The sequence below is a fragment of the Panthera onca genome, chromosome D1 (genome assembly GCF_046562875.1).
Source record: "Panthera onca isolate mPanOnc1 chromosome D1, mPanOnc1 haplotype 2, whole genome shotgun sequence".
NCBI lineage: Eukaryota > Metazoa > Chordata > Mammalia > Carnivora > Felidae > Panthera > Panthera onca.
Window position 1 is genome coordinate 105,744,449 of NC_138348.1, and position 24,964 is coordinate 105,769,412.

At 43.1% G+C, this 24,964-nt stretch overlaps 1 protein-coding gene across 1 annotated transcript in view; it reads right to left on the bottom strand.

The window, feature by feature from the left end:
* Positions 1-19,527, bottom strand: part of POU2AF2 (POU class 2 homeobox associating factor 2) — a 39,732-nt gene extending 20,205 nt beyond the window's left edge. Inside the window, exons 1-2 of the mRNA XM_060604640.3 lie at positions 19,358-19,527; positions 9,860-9,969 (exon numbers count right to left, since the gene is read on the bottom strand). Coding sequence (XP_060460623.1) covers positions 9,860-9,969; positions 19,358-19,367 — 120 coding nt within the window. The 5' untranslated portion in view covers positions 19,368-19,527. The remainder of the gene's footprint in view (positions 1-9,859; positions 9,970-19,357) is intronic.
* Between the last annotated feature and the right edge of the window lie 5,437 nt (positions 19,528-24,964).

A 24,964-nucleotide genomic window follows, 5' to 3' on the forward strand; every position in this document is an offset into this window, starting at 1 on the left:
AAATTCTGGAAGACTGTACATGAAACTCAGTATGGGAAATAGAACAAGGGGAATGGGTAAGCAGGAGAGGTCATGGACTTCTATTATTTACTTTATACCCTCTATTCTGCTTGAAAATTTACTATGCATCCTTTTGTAATTAAAACACCTAGTTAATAAAAGTTTAAAAATAGAATTCAGGTCCTTTCTTTATTGCAAATCTCAAAATTAAAAAAACAACAACTGTGATTCCAAGTGTCTTACATTTCAGGTGTATGAACTATTTTATGTCCTTGGGAGAGATAACACAGTTATACAATTCCAACCTTCTGACAATTTCTTGAAATTCTACTGTTAAAACTCTCCTGCTTGGCACAAAACTATGTCCAGGCTGTCTCTGTGGGAAAGTGATTTCTGTTGCCTAAGTTACAAAAGCAAACACTTTTTTTTTTTTTTTTTTACCCCCGGTGTGCCTTTGGAATGCTATTTGTATTTATTTAGCTAAGTAATAACAACGGCAGCCACTGGGATGCTCGTTGATAAATGGTCCCGCACACCATGGCCAGAACAGAATCTGCAGAACTTTAGCCCTTCCAGACGGACTTGCCATGGCGGTTTCACTGCAAACCTGATTATTTTGGCAAGCTGCGTGAAAGAATTCACCACCAGGAAATATTTTAGATTTCGTGATAGTTAAACAACAACAACAACAACAACAACCTCAGAACCAATAGAGCAGCTGAAAAAATAAGTTGCTTGCAAAAGGTCTGCCTTTATTATTATTATTTTTTAAGAAATTCTGTAATTGTGAAGGAGCAGGTGGTTGGGTGGAGAACATCCAGAGCCCTGGAAATGTGGTTCAGTTCTATAAACAAGTCAGGATAGTGGGCTAATTAAAGTCAGACAATGGGCTATTTTGAAAAGCATAGATCAAGCATTCATTCAAATGAGTGCCAAGGACATAATATGTACCTCTTGTATTCAAACATTGGCATTTTGAGTTTAGAAGGCATTGCCTACTCAGAAAAAAATTTTTTTTTCTTTTTTAATTCTTTCTGGGCTCACGAAGGGGGTTGGTTGGCAACGTTAACAAGCAATATGCAAAGCGCTGAGCTGTAAGAGGGAGCAAAAGGTTAGGGGCAAGACACTCCCAGGGTGGACCCTGATCACCTCGAAAACATTACAAATAAATGGAACATTACAAATAAATGGATCCGTCTGCTGGCAATTCAGAAAAAAAGTAGCAAGGGCAAGTGAAATGTACTTATTAAAGAAAAATTATAGTTTTCCTAAGAGATTTAGTAATCACCACAAAGAGAGCAAGTACTTCTAAAAAATAAGAAAAATAAAACACTAGCAAAGCAGAAAGACACACACTGGGTCATCTGATGGCCATCTGCTGTGCACAGGCAACTGGGGAAATCTTACTGAAGTGAAGTCACATTGTAGGATGAGAGGTGACATAATTAGGAGAGTTTATTTTGAGAGAGAGAGAGCATGGGAGGGACAGGGAGAGAGAGAGAGAGAGAGAGAGAGAGAGAGAGAGAGAGAGAAAGAGAGAGAGAGAGAATGAATATCCCAGGCAGGCTCTGCATTAGTACAGAGCCTAACACAGGGCTTGAACTATCAAACTGTGAGATCATGACCTGAGCCGAAGTTGGATGCTTAACTGACTGAGCCACCCAGGTGCTCCAAAAATAATTTTTATAGTAAGTTTTAAGAAAGCAGGGAAGAGAGTATGGGTATTTCTTGCACTTTGTATGCCTTCAGAGCTTGGGACCACTGTCCAAATCGTACCCTTCTTCTAACCATGGATTCAATCTCACATACACATGCTCTGTTCTTAGATTTGACAAGACAGGGCTGCAATGGCTGTGATTTCTTCCTTGAAGAAGGAGGGTGTGGCCAACTCCCTAAATTTAAAGCATGGATAATCAGTTCGTAGTCTTATTTACAGCTGCTTCTTTCTTCGTTTGGCGTCTTCATTGTTGTAGCACCGTTAGAATACCATAGTGAAGTAGCCCAAGATATAAATTGTCCAAGTTCTAGTAGGTTTGGGGAGGTATTTCTGGATTAAAATTAGATTTTGATATCAGTCAAGGCTTCTGTCTGTCTTTAGCATGGAATACTAAAAATTGGCTTAGTGTCTAGGAAATGAGACCATTGGTGGTCCCCTCTCTTCATCTTTTCCCATACTTTCATGAGAAGTTGACAGCATAAGGAAATTACTCTCCCCTTTCCTTAGTGGCTATTATATTTGTTAGGAATATGCATAGGAGCCTTTAGTGTGTAAAACTATGGGAGAATGCATGGAAACTGGGAGAGCATCTAAACGGTGGGTCACCAGAGACAGCAGGCCAACTGAGCTGGTAAGCTCTGCTTTTCCCTAGGTTCATGGATCTCTTTCAGCCCTCAAGAGAGACCCAACAGGGTCTCTGCCTTCTCACGTGGTGGAGTGGCATTCTACATCCATTCCCAGGACCAAGCCAGGGGATACCAGCTTCTCAGGCAGCTAGATAATACTAAAGAAACCGCACTTCATTGTAAGTCATAGCAGGAGAGTAAGCGATAGGGAAGAAGAAAGGTCAGGGAGAAATGGGTTGGGTGAGGAAGGACCTAGGGATCTCCAGGAGGGCAGCAAAGGGTTCTGCAAAGGTCAGATGGTATGCTGTGACTCCGGTTCAGGAAATGTTTTCCTCTTTTTATAGAGAGGGCCAGGTGCCATGGTGAGCCCAAGAGACCAGAGGTGCAGGAGTGGTGGGGAATGACAGGGAATATTCTGGAAGCAAGTTCTAGGACAGAGCTAGAGATAGGTTCTAGAAGGAAATTAAGAACTTTTTGTGTCTAGTTCTTTCTAGGATCTCTGGGTGTTACAGGAAAGGAGAGTGCTGCTTCTGGTTCAGGCTGGGTGTGGCATCATCTAAACAACCTGCAGAAGCACTGCAGGGATGGGCGGGTTGAGAGGGAGCAAAGGTCATGACCAAGACCCAACATCACATATGGAATCTGAAGCAGAAGCCCTGAGGCAAAGTGGTTATTCCAAAGCTAGTCCTTCCTTGGACCGGAAATGTAAATTAAAAAGGCAACAGGAAGCAATCCAACAAACCTGGGTCACATCTAAGCTCCATCACTTGCTACCTGATATTTACTCTTCTCATCTGAAAAATAGATGTGAGTGCCATCCTCTCAAGGCCACTGGGCTTCTTGTTGATAAATGACATATATTTTATTATCAATGACATGTATTTTATTTAAAAAAAAATTTTTAAGGTTTATTCACTTTTGAAAGAGAGAGACAGAGCACAAGTGGGGGAGAGAGAGAGGGAGACACAGAATCTGAAGCAGGCTCCAGGCTTCAAGTTGTCAGCACAGAGTCCAACACGGGACTTGATCTCACAGACCATGATCATGACCTGAGCCAAAGTCGGACGCTTAACCGACTGAGCCACCCAGGCGCCCCAATGACATATATTTTAAAGTATATAAGTGAAAATATTTATAAGTCTATCAGTAAATGACAATGATTATTATTAAAAATTCTCATCTGCCCCAGAGAGAACTGAGGTGACAGAAGGAGATCCGGGCTTTGAAGTCACCTCAACTGTCTCACCCATACTGATCTTTGACTAGATATTAAAGTTAGGGTCAGAACATTTGCACTGTGCATAATTGGTCTTGTGCTTTCTGTGATTTTTCTGTTCCCTCTTCCCTTGAAAACTCAACTTGCAAAGCTCTACCTGAACCAGAGGAAAGGAGATATATCTTTCTCAGAACAAAGAGGGGTTCAGCTTGGCTTTGGAAGTTGGGGAGAGGGTTGTCAGTGGGTGGGACATGTTCTGAGGTCAGGAAAAGCTATCAAGTCAAATTGAATACTGAAATGGGAAGAATCTAACCCTCCCCTTCTACTCACAAGGACACTGAGGCCCAGAGAGAAGGAAGGAATCGCCCAGGACCACTGAGAGCCAGAAGGAGGGGTTGAAACAGACTGAGGAAGGAACTTTTCTGTTTTGATGTAAAAGAGATGTCTTGGATGTGTTTTCCAAAGCTTCAGAGAAACCAAAGAGATCTTGAGATGCTATAATAAACAGTTGCCAATTGCATATATATATTTTTTAACACTTCACAAGAAATCCAAATGCAAATTACAGATATGGACATCCCAGTGTTTATACTCGGTGGTAACTGAAGTGTGCATGTGATTGGTACTGCAAAACAGCAGCTGGATTTATAACTAAACAAAACTCTAACTAGCAGTCTTGATCGAAAGGCAGACAGTTATGATGGATGGAGCTAGGCAACACACATCTGGCTCACAGTTCGAGGTTCGCCATCTCTCCATAAAGATCAAACACTTCCAATTACCCTATGCCATAAATGCACTATCTGGCACCCACTTACCTGCTGTTACTCCAAATTTGTCATCGATATGTACTATTGTCAGGCTTCTTCCTGTGTTTACAATGTTTTCCTTCCAGAAATAATTAGGACATATTGTGAACCAAGACACCCAGCTGACAATATGGCCTTATCCTACGTGTTCGGGGCATGGACATTTTATCAGCTCATTTAAATGTAAGGATTTAGGAAAATACACAAAACAAAAGCAATTGTAAGTAGTTATGATGTGGAAAGCAAACATTCGAGGCTGATGTGAAAGAATCATGACAAGTGGAAACAGTTAACTTTTGGTTTGTATATGTATAATACATAGAATTCAAAATATAATCCAAATCCGTTTCCCACTTGGGATTTATCTCCTTAACACTTTCTTTAGTTCAGGCCTTCCAAAACACCTCAGAAGTCTTCATGTATTTTCCCTCACATTTATGTAGAATATTAATTTAAAATAACTTTCATATCTATTTCCTTGTTGGTCCTCACTATAGCATTTTTTGAGGAGTGAGCAAGAGAGTGATTAGGATGTCCATAAACCAATAAAATAGACTGAACGGCAGACCCTGATCCCAGGCTGTTCATAATCTCTTCCAAACTGCCTTGTAAGCCCCCATTCTGCGGCACAATTTTTACTGCAAACTGATCTCTGCTTCCTACTTAGTAAGTTGAAATTTTCCCCCTCATGCCAGCTGTTATGTACTCAAGGCTTTTAAATGAATCTTTATGATAGCTTAAGAAAAACTTGATTAGAAAGCTCAATAGCCTGCAAATTGTTCATTGGATTTCAAAGCAAAATGAAAAATTGTGGCTATGAGCCTCACTGCATCTTCTTGTTAAATCCTTTTTTTCCTGTACTATAAATAACTGAGAGTTAACTAAATTTTGTGATGTTATTAAAATTTTTCAATGATTTGCTTTTATGAAACTCAAGTGAAATAGTGTAATTGAAAAAACATGCAAGAAAAACCTACATCAAAAGTCTCATTATTTATATTTTTTGGTACTAGATGTGGGTGAATGGCTCACAGTTTAAATATTCTGCTAGAAAATGTAGGAGTGTGGTAAAGGATGACCCAGAAAGATTTGAGGAAGAAAGAGAAAAACCATTATTTAAAATCAGATGTCCACAGTAATAGTGTGAAACCACAGGATCATGGCTAAGATGTATAGAAATGGTTTTAGGTCCAGTCTTTGGTGAAAATCTCTTTGGTGAAAGGGATTTCTTTCTCTTTGATTCCTACTGCAAAGATGTGAAAAACTTAAAACATTTCACGGTATCAAAAACAGATGTTCTGGAAGGAAATTGCGGTAACGATGGACTAACACAGCCTGTGTAAACTTATCAAAGTGTTGTCGCAAAGAAAAGAGCACCAATTTGGGCATCAGATGGATACTTCCTAAAGGATACTTATCCAGAGGGAAGTAGCTTTCATCATATATGTGCATTAGCTTCCTAGGTCTGCGGTAACAAATGACCATAACCTGGGTGGCTTAAAGAGTCAGAAATGTCTTATCAGTTCTGGAGGTCAGAAGCCCAAATCAACGCGTTGCTAGGTCTGTGCTCCCTGTAGGACCCTAGGGGAGAATCCATTCTTTGCCTCTTCCAGCTTTTGGTGGCCACCCACGTTCCTTGGCTTATGGCTGCATGACTCCAGCCTCTGCCTCCTGACCCCACTGCCTCTTGCTCTTTTGTGTGTCTTTTCCTCTGTGCGTGTGTCTCTCTCAAACCCTCTCTTAGAAGGATGCATGGGATTGCATTCAGAGTGATGCAAGACAAAATCTACTTGGATAATCTGAGTAAGTGCCTCCTCTTAAGATCCTTAACTTAATCACATGTTTTGCCACATAAGGTAACATTCATAGGTTCCAGCGTTTTGATGTGGGATTATTGGGAGGGTCCACTTTTTGGCCAGCACACTCTATGGTAAAACCGCATGGTAGGGTCTCCAACCTCCTCAAGTTAGCCTCTGATTGGTTATTACCCATGCTGTCAGTAGCCAAGTTTGAACATGGTCTTGTTAGGATGGCTTCCCTAACCAAACATATTCAAGATATTCAACCCATAGCTGCGTAGTGTATTGGGGTGAAAAGAGAAGGTAGGCTCAGGATCATCCATCCAGTTAGAACCCCAAGTGCCCACCAGCAATGTGATTCTCCATGATTCCTGCTGAACAGGTTAGCATTTGCAATGAGGACAGTAATAGGACCTCTAAGGAATACGGTGTCTTTCTTGAGATACGCAGATATTCTAGAATAGTGGTTGACAGATGAACAGTCAAATCAATTCATGGAGGTAACTTAAGCCCAAATAACCATATTTTGGGAATATAGACATTTAATTACCCCAATTTAAGAGGTCATTGGAGTGGAGGATACGAGTAATACACTAGTGTTGAGACCCAGGTAAAAATATATGCAAACCTGTAGATAAGGCTAAGTTCATGCAGCCTATGCACTTGGTGCCTGAGAGTAACTACCAGAGTTAGGGCGGGTTTGCACCTTTCTTGTCCTAGAAATTCTTTCTCGATGATATATTTTCCTGTATTTTGATTTTCCTTGTCTGAATATGCTATGGTCTGAATGTTTATGTCCTTCCAAAATCCATATGTTGAAATCCTAATGCCCAGAGTGATGGTATTAACAAGTGGGAGGTGAGTAGGTCATGAGTGTGGAGCCCTCACAAAGGGGATCAGAGCCCTTATAAAAGAGCCCCCAGAGAGTTCCTTAGACCCTTCCTTTACATGAGGGCATAATCAGAAGTCAGCAGTCTGCAACCCCGAAGAGGGTCCTACCATAATCTAGCCATGCTGGCACCAAAAACTTGGACTCCCAGCCTCCAGAAGTCTGAGAGATAAAATCTTGCTGTTGATAAGCCACCCAGGCTGTGGTGTTTGTTACAATAGCCCAACTGGACTAAGACAGCATGAATCAGGGACTGTTCTACCTCAGATCCCAGTGATCTGTCCCTTTTAAATGTTGAATCAGGAGCCAGAAGACCTGCCATTTGCTAACTATGAAGCCTGAGAACAATCACTTCCCATCTCTTCTTCTCTTCCCTGTTTCCATCTGTTCAATGGGAAACCATGTGAATATCAATCTCACAGAGTTTGTGCGTCTGTCCGATGAGACGACATACGAAGAGGTGCCCTGTAAACTGGATTGTAGTCTTCCTAGCATGTGGCTATGCTCCTGGTCTTTCGTCTTTAGTCTGATGCTTGGTTATAGGGTCTTATATATATATTTTAAATAAATTATATTTATTTTGAGAGAGAGCACACCTGAGTGGGGGTGGGGGGAGGGGCAGAGAAAGAGGAGAGAGAGAATCCCAAGTAGGCTCCATGTTGTCAGCACAGAGCATGACGGGGCTAGAACTCACGAACCGAGACATCATGACCTGAGCTGAAATCAAGAGTCAGACGCTTAACGGACTGAGCCACCCAGGTGCCCCTAGTCTTATATTTTTTAAATGGATACACAGATTTTCTTCTCTACCAGGGTTTTTGGTGTTTAATGACATAGACCATGTATCATGTGTTTCTTGTATCCACTTTCACGATCACACTTTCAGTGTCACGGGGCCAACAGCAATAGCTCAACAAATTGTAATCTGGGTGGAGATAAGAACCTTGGCTGTGTGAGCGAACCCCTGCTCTGTACTCTATGGTAAAGTTCTCAACCTCTGGCGAGCAAAGGAATCGGCCAAGGGGCAGGTTGAAAAATGACCATTCCTTGGCTCCTGTCCAATATTTCCACATTTGTATACATGGGACGGGACAAGGAATCTGCAGTTTAAAATGAAATCAAACAATATGTTTATTATGAATCATGTTTATATTGTTATAGCACTGAGAGAGTAAAAACATCAAAAATTAAAGAAAACATACTATTTGATAGTCACAGATCTTGAGCAAAAATTGTTAGGTAGTTTTAAAAAGAAGAATATATTTATATATACCATTTGGAAATACTATGATTTCTTGGGTTTTTTTTCTTCTTCTGTAATTCTGTCTGGGATAGTGCCTTATCTTTGTATGTATGTCTTGATGATAATGATGATGCCAAGGAGTGAGTTATAGCCTCACGCACACTGGGCAGATACAGTATCTGTTCCTTGACTGTGTTTTGACATCACTGTGATTCCTGTCTTCCCAATGCCTAGAACGTCCATTAGGTTTCACAATTCTGACTGTAGCTGTGGCCAAGCCATCCACATTACTTCCACAAAGCTGTGGTTCATTAGAAGAGACTCTGAATTCTCTCTCTCTCTCTCTTCCTTTCTTGATATGAAATTGGCATGGATATTTGTAACACACACCCCAGATGACTCTGAGCAGCCACTAAGAAACACTGTACTAGGAATAGACAAGGAGCCGATGATTTTGATTTTCTTTTCGTCAGCTAAGCTCCGTTTGTTGCACCAGAAGAGAGGATGTGGTTTAAAATAAAAGAAGACAGAAGATGTGCAGTGAAAGCTCTTGGATGGGAGGAAATAGGATCTGGAGTTGGTTCATTTGAAACATGTCCCAGAAATTTGATCCCAGAGCAGCGTTGGATGCAGTGCCCATATCCTGAGCAGCCGCAATGGAAGAACCGGTACCCATTGTGTACCAGCCCCTGTGCTGGGCGCTGTACGTCGTTACCACATTTGCTCTCATGTCCTGCATCCAGCAATGCACGACAGATGCCTGACATTCATGTTGTTACATTTTGCCAATAGACTAAGTGATTATAAACCCATCTTGCTAGCTAATTGCTATTTCCACTCTAGGAGCATTTTTGGAGATCTGGGTGCAACTACTTAAACATTTTAAGTGCAGGGTAGAGCTATTTATGAAGACACGGATGGCAGATAGAGAGGTTTCAGACTTAAGACATCTCCAACTCGGATATTTCCATCTGATTTTGCTATAGGGAGGGTTTTTCTAAGTTGTCTCTATCAGATTTAGAATAACGTGTCGATGAAGATTGGCATTGTCCCCACCAGCTAAGCCTTCATTAATTCACGATTGGGAGAAATGAAAAAGTCAGGACATATCATCCATTCTTTGCCATGAGCTGAGACAGCCAGCCAGTAAGTTCACAGAGCTCTCCAGGTTTTTGCCCATGGGTTGACATTTGTACCCCAATATATATTTTTTAACGTTTATTTTTGAGAGACAGAGAAAGACAGAGCAGGAGCAGGAGAGGGGCAGAGAGAGAGGGAGCCATAGAATCTGAAGCAGGCTCCAGGCACTGAGCTGCCAGCACAGAACCCGACGTGGGATTGAACCCACGAACTGTGAGATCATGACCTGAGCTGAAGTTAGATGCTTAACCGAATGAGGTACCAAATAATGTTAATAATGGTAATTATATAGTGTGTGCTAAGTAAATGAGGGCTTTGCCATTGAGAATATGAGACTCAAGAGGAAAGAGCGGAGATAACTAGCTTTCAAAGAGGACTGAGGCCCCCAAAGACTTCAGAATGAACTAAATCGAGACTTACGTTAAATCTTGAGTTACTTGTCTGCCTGGATCGTTTTTCCGCCAGTAAGTCTTTGACCGTGTGCTTCACTCTCACGCCTTGATACACGCGTTTGCTGTAGTCTCCTGTGACTTAAGCAAATGGAATAGTAACAATCAAATGTGGATAGAGTAATAGGTTAACCTCCCCAGGGACGCATTCAAGGCCTGACAATTGTGACTGTTTGCTCACTGCGATGATAGACTTCTTGAATTTGCAGTGGCTCCAAAAGAGGACGTTTAGTCTTCCTTCCTTGATAGAAACTCATCCAGGTTCTGTGTAGGCAGAAAAAGCTCCCCCCTATTCCATCTTCTACGCAACAGCTCCTCAAAGTGTCCTCTTTTTTGTACTCTGACTTGTCAAGATTTATTCCGGGAAGGCTTATAATTTATGCTTTAATCGCAAGACAGGAATCAGATGCAACTTATTACCTGATGCAAAAGTTAGATTTGCATGCTTCAGTTTATGGAGTGACAGTATTCTTGCCGTATTGTATTTCTATCTGATGTGGGTGAGCAGGTCACCTGGACTGTTTTCAGATTGGGTTCCTGAGAAGAAAATCATGTGTTCCTGTTTACTGCACTAAATTAAGCAGTTTTTATTTTTGAAAATACAGTCTTTCGACATGGGGAGTTGCTGCTTTGAAACTAGGTCAAGGATAAGGGAAGAGTCATTCATTCATTCAACAAATATTTATTAAGAACTTACTACAAGCACCCACTGAACATATTACAGTGCTCAGTAATTTACCTGCATTATTTCACTTGAGCCATTTTAAAAAGGAAGGACCTGAAGTCTGGGGCTCAGTTATCTGCCAAGGTCTCATAGCTGCTAATAAGCCATAAGAGCTGGGATCCAGACGTGGGTCAGATTCTAACCCTAACAACTGGAAAAATTAGCTGTTTTTTACCATGAAGAAATTACAGAGAGATAACAGACTATAGAGAAAAATGTGTCCCCAAGGTTCTGAAATTGACAACTCTGTTTCTGGGGATAGTGAGTTCCTTGTTAGCGAGGACGGTCAAGCAACAGTAGAAGAACCTTTTGTTTAGTGAATTGGAGAAAGCATTCAAGCAATACATCGTAGTTAAACTGCAGGAATTTTAAGATATTTTGTAAGTCTGAAATCACTGTTCCATTGTAGGTTGGATAGTTTCAATTCATTTTAATCGAGCTGTTGCTGGTGTATTAGCAATGCCACCTGGTGTATTAGCAATGCACCGGTATCAGTGCACTAGGCTGGATGTACCCACGTGTACGCACATGTATACACATATCACCAAAAATATTCTCTAATCTGCTTAAACTGGTAGTCTAGGATATATTTGACTTATGAGTCAAATACCATCACAAGGAGAATAAAAGGAAGGAAGAAAGGAAAAAATAACACAACCCAAACCAAAAGCAGAGCGACCCATGGGATGGAAGAGGTTGCTGGCCCAAAAAGCAGTGCCTACGTGATCACATGTTACTCTAGTCACTGCACCGGGACAATCGTAACCTCTCAGGCCCATTTTCTTTGTCTGTAAAATCTCTCTGCAGTGTTCTATAAGACAGGCATATGAAAATATGCCAAACTATTAAGTGTTATACAAAATGCCTATACAAAATTAAGAGGAAAAAAAAAATCTAGGTTCCAAGGCAATGTATCATTTAGTTTAAATGAAGCCACCACACAAATGATTTCAGCAAAATAAAGTTATTTGAATGGTCCTTTCGGTATAATTTTAACAGGGTCTAATTTTGGCCTATATATCTTTTACTTAGAGAGGCTTGAAGTACTTTCAAATCAGCCTCGAATTTAAAACTTGATGACTTTACGTTTGTTCCAAAGGAAACTAAACTCAGATTCTAGAGTGTATGCTTCGCTTTTGGAAAAGCCTAAGGCTACATTTACTCATCAATGATGCATTGAAGTATTTCCTGTGTGTCAGGCATCCCGTCAGAGCTGGGGATGCAAAAGAATTTGCTATCTAGTGGGAGGAGAGAGGAGCTTAAAAAATAATTTTAATGCAAATGTGCTAAGGGCAACAGCAGAATCACGCCTAGGATATTCAGAAAAACACAGATGTGTCAATTCCTTATGAGGGCGGGGAGGGACTAGGAGGGCAGGGGACAGCACAGGCTGGAGGGATGCTGCGTAGTGATAGGAAGGTGGGCAAGAATATTCCAGACATTGAGGACCACAGGGGCAAAATCCTGGAGGCAGGAACAGAGCAAGGTGTGTGAGGGAGTGAGGGAGGGAGGCCAGAAGAGAAAAGAAACAGCCTCAGTCATGAAGCTTCTGGTGGGCAAAGGAGTTTGGACTTCATCCTGCCGGCAAAGAATCAATGGAGGCTTTTAAGCGAGGAGCCAATACGGTCAGATTTGCATTTTAGACAGGCTTTTCTGGCAGCTGTGTGGAGGGTAGATTTAAGAATCACAAAGCCACAGGGAGATCAGTCACGAGGTTCTAGAAGAATTCAGGCAAGAGATAATGGGGTCTGAGTAGTAGATAGGAGGGCAAGGAGCAGACACTTGAAAATTATTTCGGTGTGGGAGAGAAAGAAGAGGGAAGATTCGAGGGTGATTCTCGAGTTTTCCCCATGGGATTGATCTGGGTACATAAGTTCTGGAGCCATCATGACGCTGGTGGTAAAGAAATCAGGAAAGAGGACGGAATTGCTGGTGGGAGGGGGGAGTGCTTGAAAGGTAGAGTCACATGACGGCACACAAAGAAACGATACCATCCCGCACACCAGCATAAGCAGACCAGGCTGCTCCCATGGCCTGAGAGGATCAATATCTTGGAAACTCCTATCATCCTCATTCCTGACATACTGGTTGGGGAGCTCTGGACTAAATGGTTCCAGACAGAAGCCTGGGAGCATCCACATGTGAAGTGTGGTCAGAGGAGGAAGAGAGACATGAAGAAGAATATAATTGAGGACATAGTTGGAGAGGAACCAGGAAAAGCCAGGGGAAGGAGGCATCACAGAATTCAGGGGAAGAGACTTCAGGAAAGAAGGAAAAAGTAGGAAGGGTGGCAGAACGGTCCAGAAAGTTAAGGAAAGCAGGGCACTCACTGCTTTCAATTCAGTCAACCTTAGAAGAGAAACTCTGGAAGCCTAGCTAGAAGCCAGATAATAATGTCAAGGGCCAAGACAGGGATGGAGATTTCTTCTTGAAGCTTGAATGAGAAAGGGAAGGAGGAGCTGGATGATAATTGCAGAGAAGTACAGGGTCAGGGAGAGGTTTGCATATATATAAATATACAGTATATACATGTATATATATGTATATATATACACTATATATGTATATATATACAAGCAGAAGAGGGGCAGAGAGAGAGAGAGAGGGAGACCCAGAATCTGAAGCAGGCTCCAGGCTCTGAGCTGTCAACATGGAGCCCAATGTGAGGCTTGAACTCATAAACCGTGAGATCGTGACCTGAGCTGAAGTCGTATGCTTAACCGACTGAGCCGCCCAGGCACCCTGCTTACATTTTTATATCTATATATTTATGGGTAGCAGAGATTTGAGGATATTTGAGTAGGTCAGAGGAAGGGACTACAGATTTAGGAAAAAGGGAGAAAATGAGGGAATGGGGTTGAAGAGGAAGCAAGAAATTGGGGGCAAGGGCATGAGTTGGCTCTCAACCCCCGAGACTAGGGTAAGGAAAGGCCAGAGAGGGGTGGAGGCCAGGTGTGTGGTCAGTGGCCGAGACAGCTCTAGCGTGCAGGGGAGCAGCCTGGAGCAGGAGAGTGACTAGGGCACCAACAGTGAGAACAAGGCAGGGGGCAAAGCCAGACAGACAGGTCAAAGTGAGAATGCACCCCAGTGATCCTCAAAGTGTGACCCCCGGACCAGCAGCACCAGCATCGCTAGGAACTTGCTAGACGTGCAGATTCTCACGCCCTTCCTCCAGATGTACTGAGTCAGAAACTTTAGGGCTGCGGCTCAGCAATTCATGTTTTAATAAGCCTCCCAGGTGATTTTGATGTTTTCTGAAGTTTGAGAATCACAGGTATACATAACAGTAAGGACTTTATAGTGCTCCTGTTCGGGTGGGGGCCAACCGTAGGTATTTGTGTATTCCTGGCGGGGCCGAAAGAGGAACGTCTGGTGATTACCAGTGGGAGTGGACACAGGTCTGAGAGAGAGGAGGGGGTGGGGCTGAAGGGGTCCAGCCTGGATCCCCTGTGGGTCTGCAGACAGAATTGGCTTCACTCTTCCCTGAAGGGCTTTTCAATTGGTGATTTCAATCTGACTCACCAATTTGTGCTTTATGTGTATGCCAAAAAGCCTAGAAGGAATACACCTATTTTAAATAAGCTTAACAAATAACCACACGGTAATTAATAGAGGGAGAAAGTTCGTGAGATGGCAAATAAACACATGAGAACTTCTGAAGGTTTGTCGTAAGCAGTCAGTCTTACACACCCGTTGGCACGGACTTAGTGCAAAGCAGGGGCGAAATGCCACAGGGGATGCAAAAGAAGTTTAGAACATGTAGCAGATGTCCTCAAAGAGATCTCAGTTTGGTGAGAGAGGTGAGGTGTTCACATGTGAAAGAGTAGGGGAGGGGCAGAACACACATTGGGTGGTCGGTGACAGTTTTGGGGGAAGGGACGTGATTCAGGTGGACGTGATTGCATGTGGATGAGTTAGGGGCAGGGAGAAAGGTCTCGCGGGCGTCAGGCACGGCATGAAGGAACACAGAGGTGGGCAGGAACAAGGCAGGTGCGGAAAGGGTACGGAACTGGAGTAATGGGGGTTAATGCCACCTCCACATAGATGAATTTCAAATGGACATCATCCTTTAGCCCAGACCCATCCGGCCCGGACTTTAGACTTGGATGTCCACGTTCACACAGCTGTCTGCTGGACATCGGGAACCCCACGCATCCAAACCTGAACTCCATCCCCCGCCCCTCCGCATTTGCTTTGTCTGGAGACCTCCTTTGTCTCAGCTGAGGGTTACTCCCTCCACGCCGCTGGTTACTCACTCCCAAAGCTATCGGGATCCTCCTGGACTCGCTCCCTCTTGTACTTCACAGGCTGTCCTCGAGGAACTCATGATGGTGCCGACTGTTCCCTGCCTGCACCGCTATTGTCTTGCCATCTGTCGTGTAGATTACTGCAGGAGCCTTCAGCATCCCTCACCCCCAGTGTCCCAGTCTATTCTCAGCCCGGTAGCCAGAGGGATCCGTGAAAAAACAAAGCACAACGGTGTCACTTCTCTTCTCCATACCATACTGAAATGGCTCCCCGTTTCAATCAAAGCCAAAGTCCTTAGAATGGCCCCAGGTAACCTTGCTGCACGATACCTCTGATCTCACCTCCCAACACTCTCCCCTTGCTCACCGTACTCCCCTCAGCCTCTGAAATGCACCAAGCACACCACTTCTGCCTTAGAACCTTGGCACTGGCTGTCCACTCTCTCTGGATTATTCTTCTCCCCGTTATCCGCGTGGCTACACCCCTGTGTCCCCTTCACGTCTTGGCTCCAATGTCATCTTTTCAACAAGAACACATTTAAAGTTGCATCTTTCCCACGAAACACTCCTAACCTGCCCCACCCCATTTTACTTTTTCTTTCTATGGACCACTTGTCACTTTACGATGGCCTATATAATTTCCTTATGCATTAGGTTTATTGCCTACTGCTGTCTGCTGTTTGCTAGAATGTAAGCTCCACGAAGGTGGGGATATTTGCTTGTTTTCTTACTCACTGAAACATCTCAGGTGCCAATGCCTGAATGGTGTCTGGCACATAGTAATTATTTTTAATTATTTCTTAATTATTTGTTGAAAGCATCCTGTTTTTTGGAGTCGGGGAGGGGTGGCGGTGACATTAACAAACATGTTGAAGGTCTTGAAAAACAGACTGAAAAATTATACTTTATGTTGTAAGTGATGGAAACCACTAAGCCTTCTGAACAGGAGAATCTTGTGATTTTATCATTTGCAGAGAAGATTTGGAATACCGTTTTGGAAGATTAATCTGAAGTTAGAGCCTAGGATGGGTTTGAAGGCGAGGGACCACAGAGGATGGGAAAAGGTAAAATAGAGGCTAACCAGAGACAGTGGAAATGACAAGGAAAAGACAGATTTAAGAAAACTTTCAAAAGAAAACACACACATGCACATACATACACACATGCATATGCACAATAAAAAAAAGACCACCAGGATTAAGAAGAACAATCAGGAAGGCAGGGAAGAGAGTCAGTTTTAATGGGGAAATAAGAGTTCAGTTTTGAACATGGTGACTTTGAGGTTGTGCTGGCATAATCAAACTCAAATACCCTATAGATAGGATGATGGCTTTGACCAGCACTTCTAAGAAACACCTTTAAAACTATGGTAACCAAAACTACAAAAATAAAGGGCTCAAAGGAAGACTTTGTGGCAATAGGAGACTAGGTATCCAAGCACTAAGCCTCAGTGGCAGCTACAGTTCTGATGTCCAGGGGACTGCAGGGGACAGGGAAGGTGGAAGCAGGGAGGAGAGGTCAGAAATGAAGGCATATATTGGGGTGCCTGGGTGGCTCAGTCAGTTGAGCGTCCAACTTTAGCTCAGGTCATGATCTCACTGTTGGTGAGTTCGAGCCCTGCATCAGGGTCTGTGCTGATAGCTCAGCCTGGAGCCTGCTTCGGGTTCTGTGTCTCCCTCCCTCTCTCTCTGCCCCTCCCTTGCTCACGCTCTGTCTCTCCCTCTCTCTCAGAAAAGAAATAAACATAAAAAAAAAATGAAGGTATGTAATGTACCAGAGTGTTAGCATCAAGGAAGTGAAAAAAAGATGGACTATAGAGAAAGGAATAACCAGTGGTGTCCAGAATCTGGCACCTAGTACATGATCAATAAACACTTGCAGAGTACATAAAATACCTTAGAGGAAAATGAAGGCACAGAAAGGCTATAAGGTTTGGAAAGATAAATATTCTCAGAATGTGGGAGACGGCATTTTCACGACAGGGGGGATGAAACCCTGTCACTGGGGCTTCTGAGCCATCAGCACAGAGCCTGATGCGGGGCTCCAACTCATGTACCGCGAGATCATGAACTGAGCCAAAGTCAGACACTCAACTGACTGAACTACCCAGGGGCCCCTCATATAAGTTTTAATTAAGCAGTGGAACCTGGTACAATTTCTTTAAACTGTCACCTGGACTATTCTTGGTGTTTTGAGGATTCTGGAAAGTTCTCTAACCTTTCCTGCCCTCCCTCTTTACAGAGGAGTCAAAAATTCTATCAGTATTCCTTTTCCCAAACATTTCCCCCCATGTGCATTGTCTATTTAAAGAATCCACACCTGCATAAACCAGGAGATGCTTGAGAGTTTTTATTCAAATACCCCTAGATACAAACTTGCATTCAGATCAGTTGTTGAGAGAACAAAGACCCATGTTTCCGGAAAGAAAGCACAAGCAAATTTATTATGAAGAATCAACTTATCCTTTAGAATTTGGAAAAAAAGTTTTTTGTATTGCCATATTGTCATTATGTACATGCAGCAAATTGTCTGAGTCACGTCCGCTCCTTACTGCTCTCTATTCTGATAAAGAATTTGGCCCATAGTACACTTAATGGTACTGTTGCTTTAAAATTGTTTTTGAAAATTAAACATTTTCTCCATTAAAACAAAATAATATAAATTTTAAAATGTAAAATATAAATTATAAAATATATATAAATATATAATATATATAATATATAAAAAGTTATATATATATATATAAATATATAAAATATAAACCAAAATATAAATAAAACAAAATACATATTAAATTTATATTATAAAAAACACATTTATAGTGTTTATTTGAAGTAAACACCGTATTATTTTACTATTTTATTTATTTTACTATTTTTGATAACACCTGTCTGGAATACACTTCTTTGCTGTCCCTAAGCAGGTGCTTGTTGTCTAAGGTAAGGGAACAGAGATCATTTGAAACAAACAAACAAACAGAGAATAAAATAGAAAACCATCCCATAACTTCAGGAAAGAGCAATTCATATTTTGAGTTCTATCATTTGGTGACAGAAAAATTCAGATAATAGATGATGGGCTCGCACATGCTCACTCAAGACAGATTAGAATAAAAATCCTGAATGATGGGTAATTGATGGACAACATCCATGCTTGTTCCATTTCTTGGCCTGCCAGCGAAGTACCAAGAATGAGGTCCGGGACAGTCCGGTGTCCCTACGGTGTGCGGCTCGGGGACCCCTGACCACCGCCCTAGCCCAGCTCAGCCTGCCTCACTGAGGATCAGAGCCCCCTTGCCGAAGGGAGGCAGACACCCACGTAGGAATAAAATGTGCTAGCTCCACACTCTCTAGGGGCTTGGTGTTTGTGATTCCACTCCAGATCTGTGGGGCTCCTGTCATGTCAGGGTTATTATGGGAAACCCCCAGAAGGATACAAGGAAAGGCAAGTTCAGCAATTAATAATGAAGTGTTCAAATATCAACTGCTAGGCAGAAAATAATATATACTATTTATGAAAGCTTCAACTGGAAAGAAAGACTAAAATTTTTAAGTGAGGCCAAATTAGTTAGCATGTTAGGATTTTGCACAAGTTTGGTTCGCTCACAGACCCCTCCCCATGACGATCCTTCTCCCACCCAAAGCCTCACGGCTGCATCCAAAACTTAACACTTGTGTCAATAACCCATTCTGTGCCACAGCACACGGATGCACTTGTGTGATGGCTCTATCCGCTTATTTTTTGAGATCAGACTTTGAAGAGCTGAGGCATTTACAAAAAATACCAATTTTTCCTTCAAGGTACCTCACAAGGCATTTTTTGAAATACTCTGTCATTCTTTGTTAACACGTAAAATTCTAATTTTTTAATCTCAAATTTGTTCCTGGATGGGTGGGTTTTACTCCATGTTGCCACTCACATTTGCGTCCTCAAGAGTGAACAAACTGGGAAAGATCTATATTCAGTTTGAACGCATGAGACAACAGCTCGGGCTGTTCTCTATCACACATATGTGGACAGCCCTCCATTCTTGGGCTAAGAAACTAAATCAAGATGCATGAGTAAAAGACCTTTCGAGTTCTCTATAAATCTGGATTCCTCTCCTGCACCTTCCTTAACTTTGAGAGCTTACTGAGAGTTGTTCCATTTAACACAACGTTTCGCTCGCCTGGAAAAGAGTGCTGTAATACCTAAGTCTTTGTTGTATAAAAATGATGTTCAGTAGAGCTGGTCTCCAAAATAGATAGCTACCTAAGCTCTAGGCAGCAAAAGTAAACCTAACAATTAGTAACTAAATGTGAAAGAATTATGAAAATGTTACCAAGAGTTCTAAATTGTTGGTCTCTAGTCTGCGTTTTTATACTTTTATATGTTCTAGCCAGAATTTAGGGCTATTTCTTCTTGTCCTTTGCTCTGCATTATGACTTTGTGATGCCCAAAATAAACATTAGGATTATTAAAGTTTTTTTTTTAATTTTAATAATTGAGAGTGACTCACCATTTTCCATTCTGGATGGTTCTGGTGAATCTCCTTCTTAACGGCAATGTAGGATATCTGGTGACTGTGTTCTCCTTGATAAGGGATCCTGGTCTCTGGAAAGGTCAGCCTGGTCCTGATGGGAAAGGCTTCTGTACCTGTCAGTGATGCTTCTGAAATGACTTGCTTTAGATTTGATTAAATGCAAATCCTTTGGTGTCTGTTTCTCTACAATTTGCATCCTCAATGTGGATTATATATAAGGTATTTTTTTCTTCCTCAAGATTTTTATTTAGTAACAATGAATTTCCACTAGGAACAAACTCTCTTAAAAGTTTATTGTAGAAGCAAAGAATCCACGATTTGTTTTCTGAACAACAGCAGCTTTTTCTATTTCTTTAATTTAATTTGGAGTTAAATTTCAAAAAATAGTGCTTACGGAAAAGCTCATGTGTCCCAATTAGAAATACAGGTTCTATGCCTGTATATACTTATGGGTATATATCACGAGTATACAGTTTTTAGGCATCTTTCAGATATAGATAGAATTCTAGGAAGAAACAAAATCAAAATGAATACAAAATAAATACATTTTAATACAATTGGATAGCCTTATTATACATAAAACATAAATATATGATCTAAGGTACAGGTTCTTAAACCTGGTAGTACCTCAGAATTAGCACCAGAGCTGGTAACAGGTAGCACCTGTGCCCATGCCCCATCCAATTCTAATTCAGAATCTTTGAAATAGGGCCCAGATAGCTACATTTTAATTAATTAATTAATTAATTAATCTATTTGTTAAAGTTTATTTTGAGAGAGAGAGACAGAGACAGAACACAAGTGAGGGGAGGGGCAGAGCCAGAGGGAGAGAGAGAATCCCAAGCAGGCTCTATGCTGTCAGCACAGAGCCCGACAGGGTGCTTGATCCCAGGAACTATGAGATCATGATGAGCTGAAATCCAGAGTCGGAGGTTTAACCGACTGAGCTAGTCAGGTGCCCCCAGATAGCTCTCTTTTAAAACAAACTTGCTATTTTTTTTAAAAAGAGTCTTTTTGATGTATACTCAGTGTTATAAACTCCTCTAGAGCAAAAAAAAAAAAAAAGACAGATTTTAGGTACTTTCTGACATTTCCCTTATTCATCTTCAAGAACCCAGAATTGCTTCTTAACGTAATTTTGGTTCTGTCTCCCAGTCCCGAATAGAGTTAGTTCCTGAACACCCTCATAGTCAGCCAGGATTGGCATAAGACCAACCCTGGAATTTCGGGACTTGACACAGGTATGATCTACTGGTCCTCTAACCCGGCTGTATCTCACATGCCCTTACCCTATTTCGGATCAGTGGGATCTGGAGAACAGCATCTGGCAATGTGCCAGATAACCTGCATTTGAAACGTGCTCCTGACCTCACGAAATTCTTAATAAATACTGAAGGTTGCCCCCCACCCCCTGGGCTTGCTGTAGCTGATACCTCGGGGGTTTTCAGATAAGTCATCAACTTTCACATCTCTTTACCTTTGTTTACGGTATTCTCTCACATTGAAGCATGCTGCCCTCACTTCGGGGGATTAAAGTTCTACAAATCTTTCAAGACTCAGCACCAATGCTATCTTCACGGAGATGAATTTAATGGCCCATTTCATGGTGCTTCTCGCTTGAATCTCTCCAAGGGCACTGATTTCATGCTGCTTTCCATGCAGGTCAGTGGTTTGCATATCTGTCCCTCATCCCCGACCAGACTATCTTTCTCTTCTTCTCGATATTCCCATAGCACTTCACTGTGTTGGCATTGGTGGTGCTGTGCACATAGTAGGTCCCCAGTGAGGGCCGGCCATGCTGAGGGAGCCCTGCCGTAGAATCCACCAGAAACAACAGTTTCTGGGTACAAGCAGCAATATCAGGGGGATTTCGTTCTTTTGCACCATAAAGAAATGTTACCATGAGTATCACCTTTCTCTTTCCATGATCTGAACACACCACTGAAGAGTTTGTAACCATTTCCATATAGGCTGGTCCTGTATCCAAAACTCAAAGACATGATGATTTTCTAGAGGCAGGTTAATGGAGAAAAGTCCAGAATCCTGCAGAAGTTTTTCAGATATTAGATGTCATTGGAAAAGCTGGAATGCATTGATCTGCAACAGATGCTTGCTTGTACTTTAAAATACCCTTTAGGGGAGACTGGGTGGCACAGTCTTAAGTTAAGCATGTGACTCTCGGTTCCAGCTCAGGTCATGATCTCATGGTTTCATGAGTTTGAGCCCTCCATGATGATGGTGCAGAGCCTGCTTGGGATTCTCTGTCTCCCTCTCTCTCTGCCTCTCCCCCACTCGCATTGTCTCTGTCTCGCTCAAAATAAATAAACTTAAAAAAAAATCCTTTCTTGTGCTGTATTTGCATACAACTCCAGAATAGTTTCCATAGAACTAAGTACAAGCTAAATAAAAATTAAATGAAAAGATCCCAGAAAGGTTGCTTTCTTATCCCAAGGAAACAAATCTTTGCAGCTTGGAGTGGATGGCTGTTGCTGGCAGGGTGTGGGTTGGCAACAAGTTTTGTCTGTGTTCACTCCATTTGCTGGTGGGTTCAGAAACATGGCACAGACACAGTCAGGCAGGACGCTGGGTCGAAGTCAGATCTGGTGATGGTCTGGGGCAGCCCGTTAAGGAGGAGGGTAAAACAAGGGTATGTTTTGGTAGAATAAACACAGATCCACATAGCTCAGGCATGATTAGTATTTGTCTCCTTTATCTTGTATCGGGAACACCCCTCAGATATTCCGACCACAATGTTTCTGTATCAGCTTTTTTATTCATTCCAGGACTGGGCACCTGCTGCGTGGGTTGGGTAGCTCCTGACAACTTAGCAGGGGCTTCAGTGATACATTTGCTCTAAGGTGGTTATGGGTGAGGGTGTGGAGGGCATGTGTGAGGGACCCCAGGGCAGGCCTGCCAAAGCAGGGACCAAGGCACCCTGTCTCCCCCACCCTGCCTTTGTTCCAGGGCTTCCCTATTTCTCAGGCCTGTCTTTAAGGGATGGTTACGGGGAGCAGGTAAGGCTGCTCAGTGGCTGTGCTCTACTGGCATAGAGCATAGAGGTCCAGGGACACCCTTATTATAGGCTGTGGGAACAGAAGGGAGAGGCTTCACATGCCTCTCAAATGGAGAAAAGAATGGGCATTGTGACATAATAAGAAATATATATTTGGTCTCTGCCCTTGGTTCCTGACACAGAGCTCCTAAAACCTTTGTAATTTCCTGAATGACAGGGACGCTAGGAGCATTTTGTTTTTTCTAATATTTGGTCTTTGACGCTGGTTCCTGGCTTAGAGCTCCTAAATCCCTTGGAATTTTCTGGATGGCAGGAGCATCTTTTGCTCTAACGAGGTGACTCTTGGTGGGCTCCTAGGTAGCCTCAGGATAGGAGCTGGTCACCAGAAAGACAAGGCCATGATCAGAGGAATTTTCGGCCTCATGCTCTATCCTCTGGAAAGGGGAGAGGGGCTGGAGACTAAGTAAATAACTGCTTTTGTCTGTATGATGAAGTCTCCATGAAAATCCCTAAACTACATGGTCCAGAAAGCTGAGGGGTTGGCGAACATGTCCAGGCACTGGAAGGTGGCACCCTCAGAGAGGGCATGGATGGAAGTTTCACACGCTCCTCGGCTTAGGTATCTGCTTCATTCAACTGCATCCTTTATAATAAATCAGGAATAGTGAGTAAACCATTTCCCTGGGTTCTGTGAACCATTATGGCAAATTTATTGAATCCAAGGAAGGGCTCATGGGACTTCCTGTCAGTCTGGCTTCAGTCAAGGGTACAGGTGACAACCTGTGACTTGGAATTGGCATCTGAAATGGGGGGGGGGCGGTGTTATGGGACTAAGCCCTTAGCCTGTGGGGTCTGCACTCACTCTGGGTAGTTAGTGTCAACATTGAGTTAAATTGTAGGATCCCCATTGGCATCTGCTGAGAACTGGAGAATTGCTTGGTGTGTGAAAACCCACACATTTGGTGTTACAGGTGTTGAGAGCAGAGGAAGGAGACACATGTCTTTCCTTTAGGCATGAGCAAGCACATGCCCAGTGGGCCCAATGGGGTTCTCACATGCAGACAGAAGTTTCTTTTCTCCCTATACTTGGATAGGTGTGGAGATTGGTGGGGCTCTGGCGGCTATATGTCTGCTTCTATGGCACAGAGGCAGGTTACTGGGTTCTGCTTCATTGAGGACGGGGTCATCATAATCCTGACGGAGACTGAGCAGAGGAGGGGCTTGGACATCATAGTTTGCCAAGTAAAGGTGAGGACAGCTTGAAGCGGACTTGAGGTACAGAGAGGGGCAGGCTAGGTACCAGATATGGCCATTCTAAGCCAGCTGAATTGTCATTTAGAGAGACCTGCCTGGGATTTGTAATTGTGTGTGTGTGTGTGTGTGTGTATGGGGGGGGGGGGGTACTTGGCCACTTATCATTCAGTCCTTCTACATGTGGCCAGGTTCATGGCCATAGCTTTCCCTTGAATCTGAAAATAACGATTTTGCAAATACTCTGGCATTTGGGCATATGGAAGCTTGGTTGGTAGATTTTCTCCACTGGGTGGGGGGGGGGGGCACTCAACAGGCAGCTTGTACTCCTCAATTTGCATGGGAGGAAACGCAGCCCTGGACCTGCTAGGTCAGAGGAAAATCATTAAATTGATCCTGGTGTTTTGCCGGAGGCACAATGGAGTTACAGCCATGAGGGGTCTGGAGGCCCCTCCCCAGGGGGGCTTCTTTGGCAGCAGGACATGCTTCTGGGGGAGGCTGACCCATAGCCATAGGAGAGGGCGAATGAGACGGCCTAAGAAGCCTTCGGGAGGCAGTAATTTTATTTCGCAGGCTACACTATTCTGTGACACCCTCGGGGCTCTCCAAGAAGCATGAAAGCGCTCAAAGGATCTCTTCGGCACAGGGGAAGGGGGATGGATTTATCTGCTGAAAAGTACACAGGGCCAGAAGAGAGATCTTGGACTCTGAGCCTTACACTTGAAGAAACCAGTCCTTTCCCTGAGCCTATTCCCAGAATCCCTCAGAGAGGGGATCTTAGGGATTGGGGAAAAAGCTGAGGGAACTGGTATGTTCGTGCTGAAGGTGAATGCCTACCCATTCCCATCCCTGGGAAGGTAGGTGAGCCCGCTTGAGGGATTCTGGCTTCCTGGCAGGAGCTTTGCCTGAAGCTTGGCCCGAGCATACTTCTAGGAGCTTGGAGGACGTGATGAGCCGCCATAACAAACAGATTCTCGTCAGGTGCAGCCTGGTCTGCAGTGATGAGAAGGTCTTTGCCTTTATTTGGATATTGTCTCTCCCTGAAGCTAAGGCACCATTGATTGTAAGACAACCATGATTTTGTGTGTCCCTGCCACTGTGCATTCAACTGGTTGCTAAATCTTGTCAGTCCTGCCTCCATTGTGGGCTCCCATTGAAGGCTCCTTCTCTGGACCTTTAACTTGTTCCAGTCTGTGTCTTCTCCTCTCTGGCTATTGTGCTGGTTTTCTATGAGTTTCTCTATCCCCAACCGCCCCCTTCACTCCCCCTATCCCAACCAACCTCAGAGCTGTGATCATTCATTCCCCAACTTGAAATCC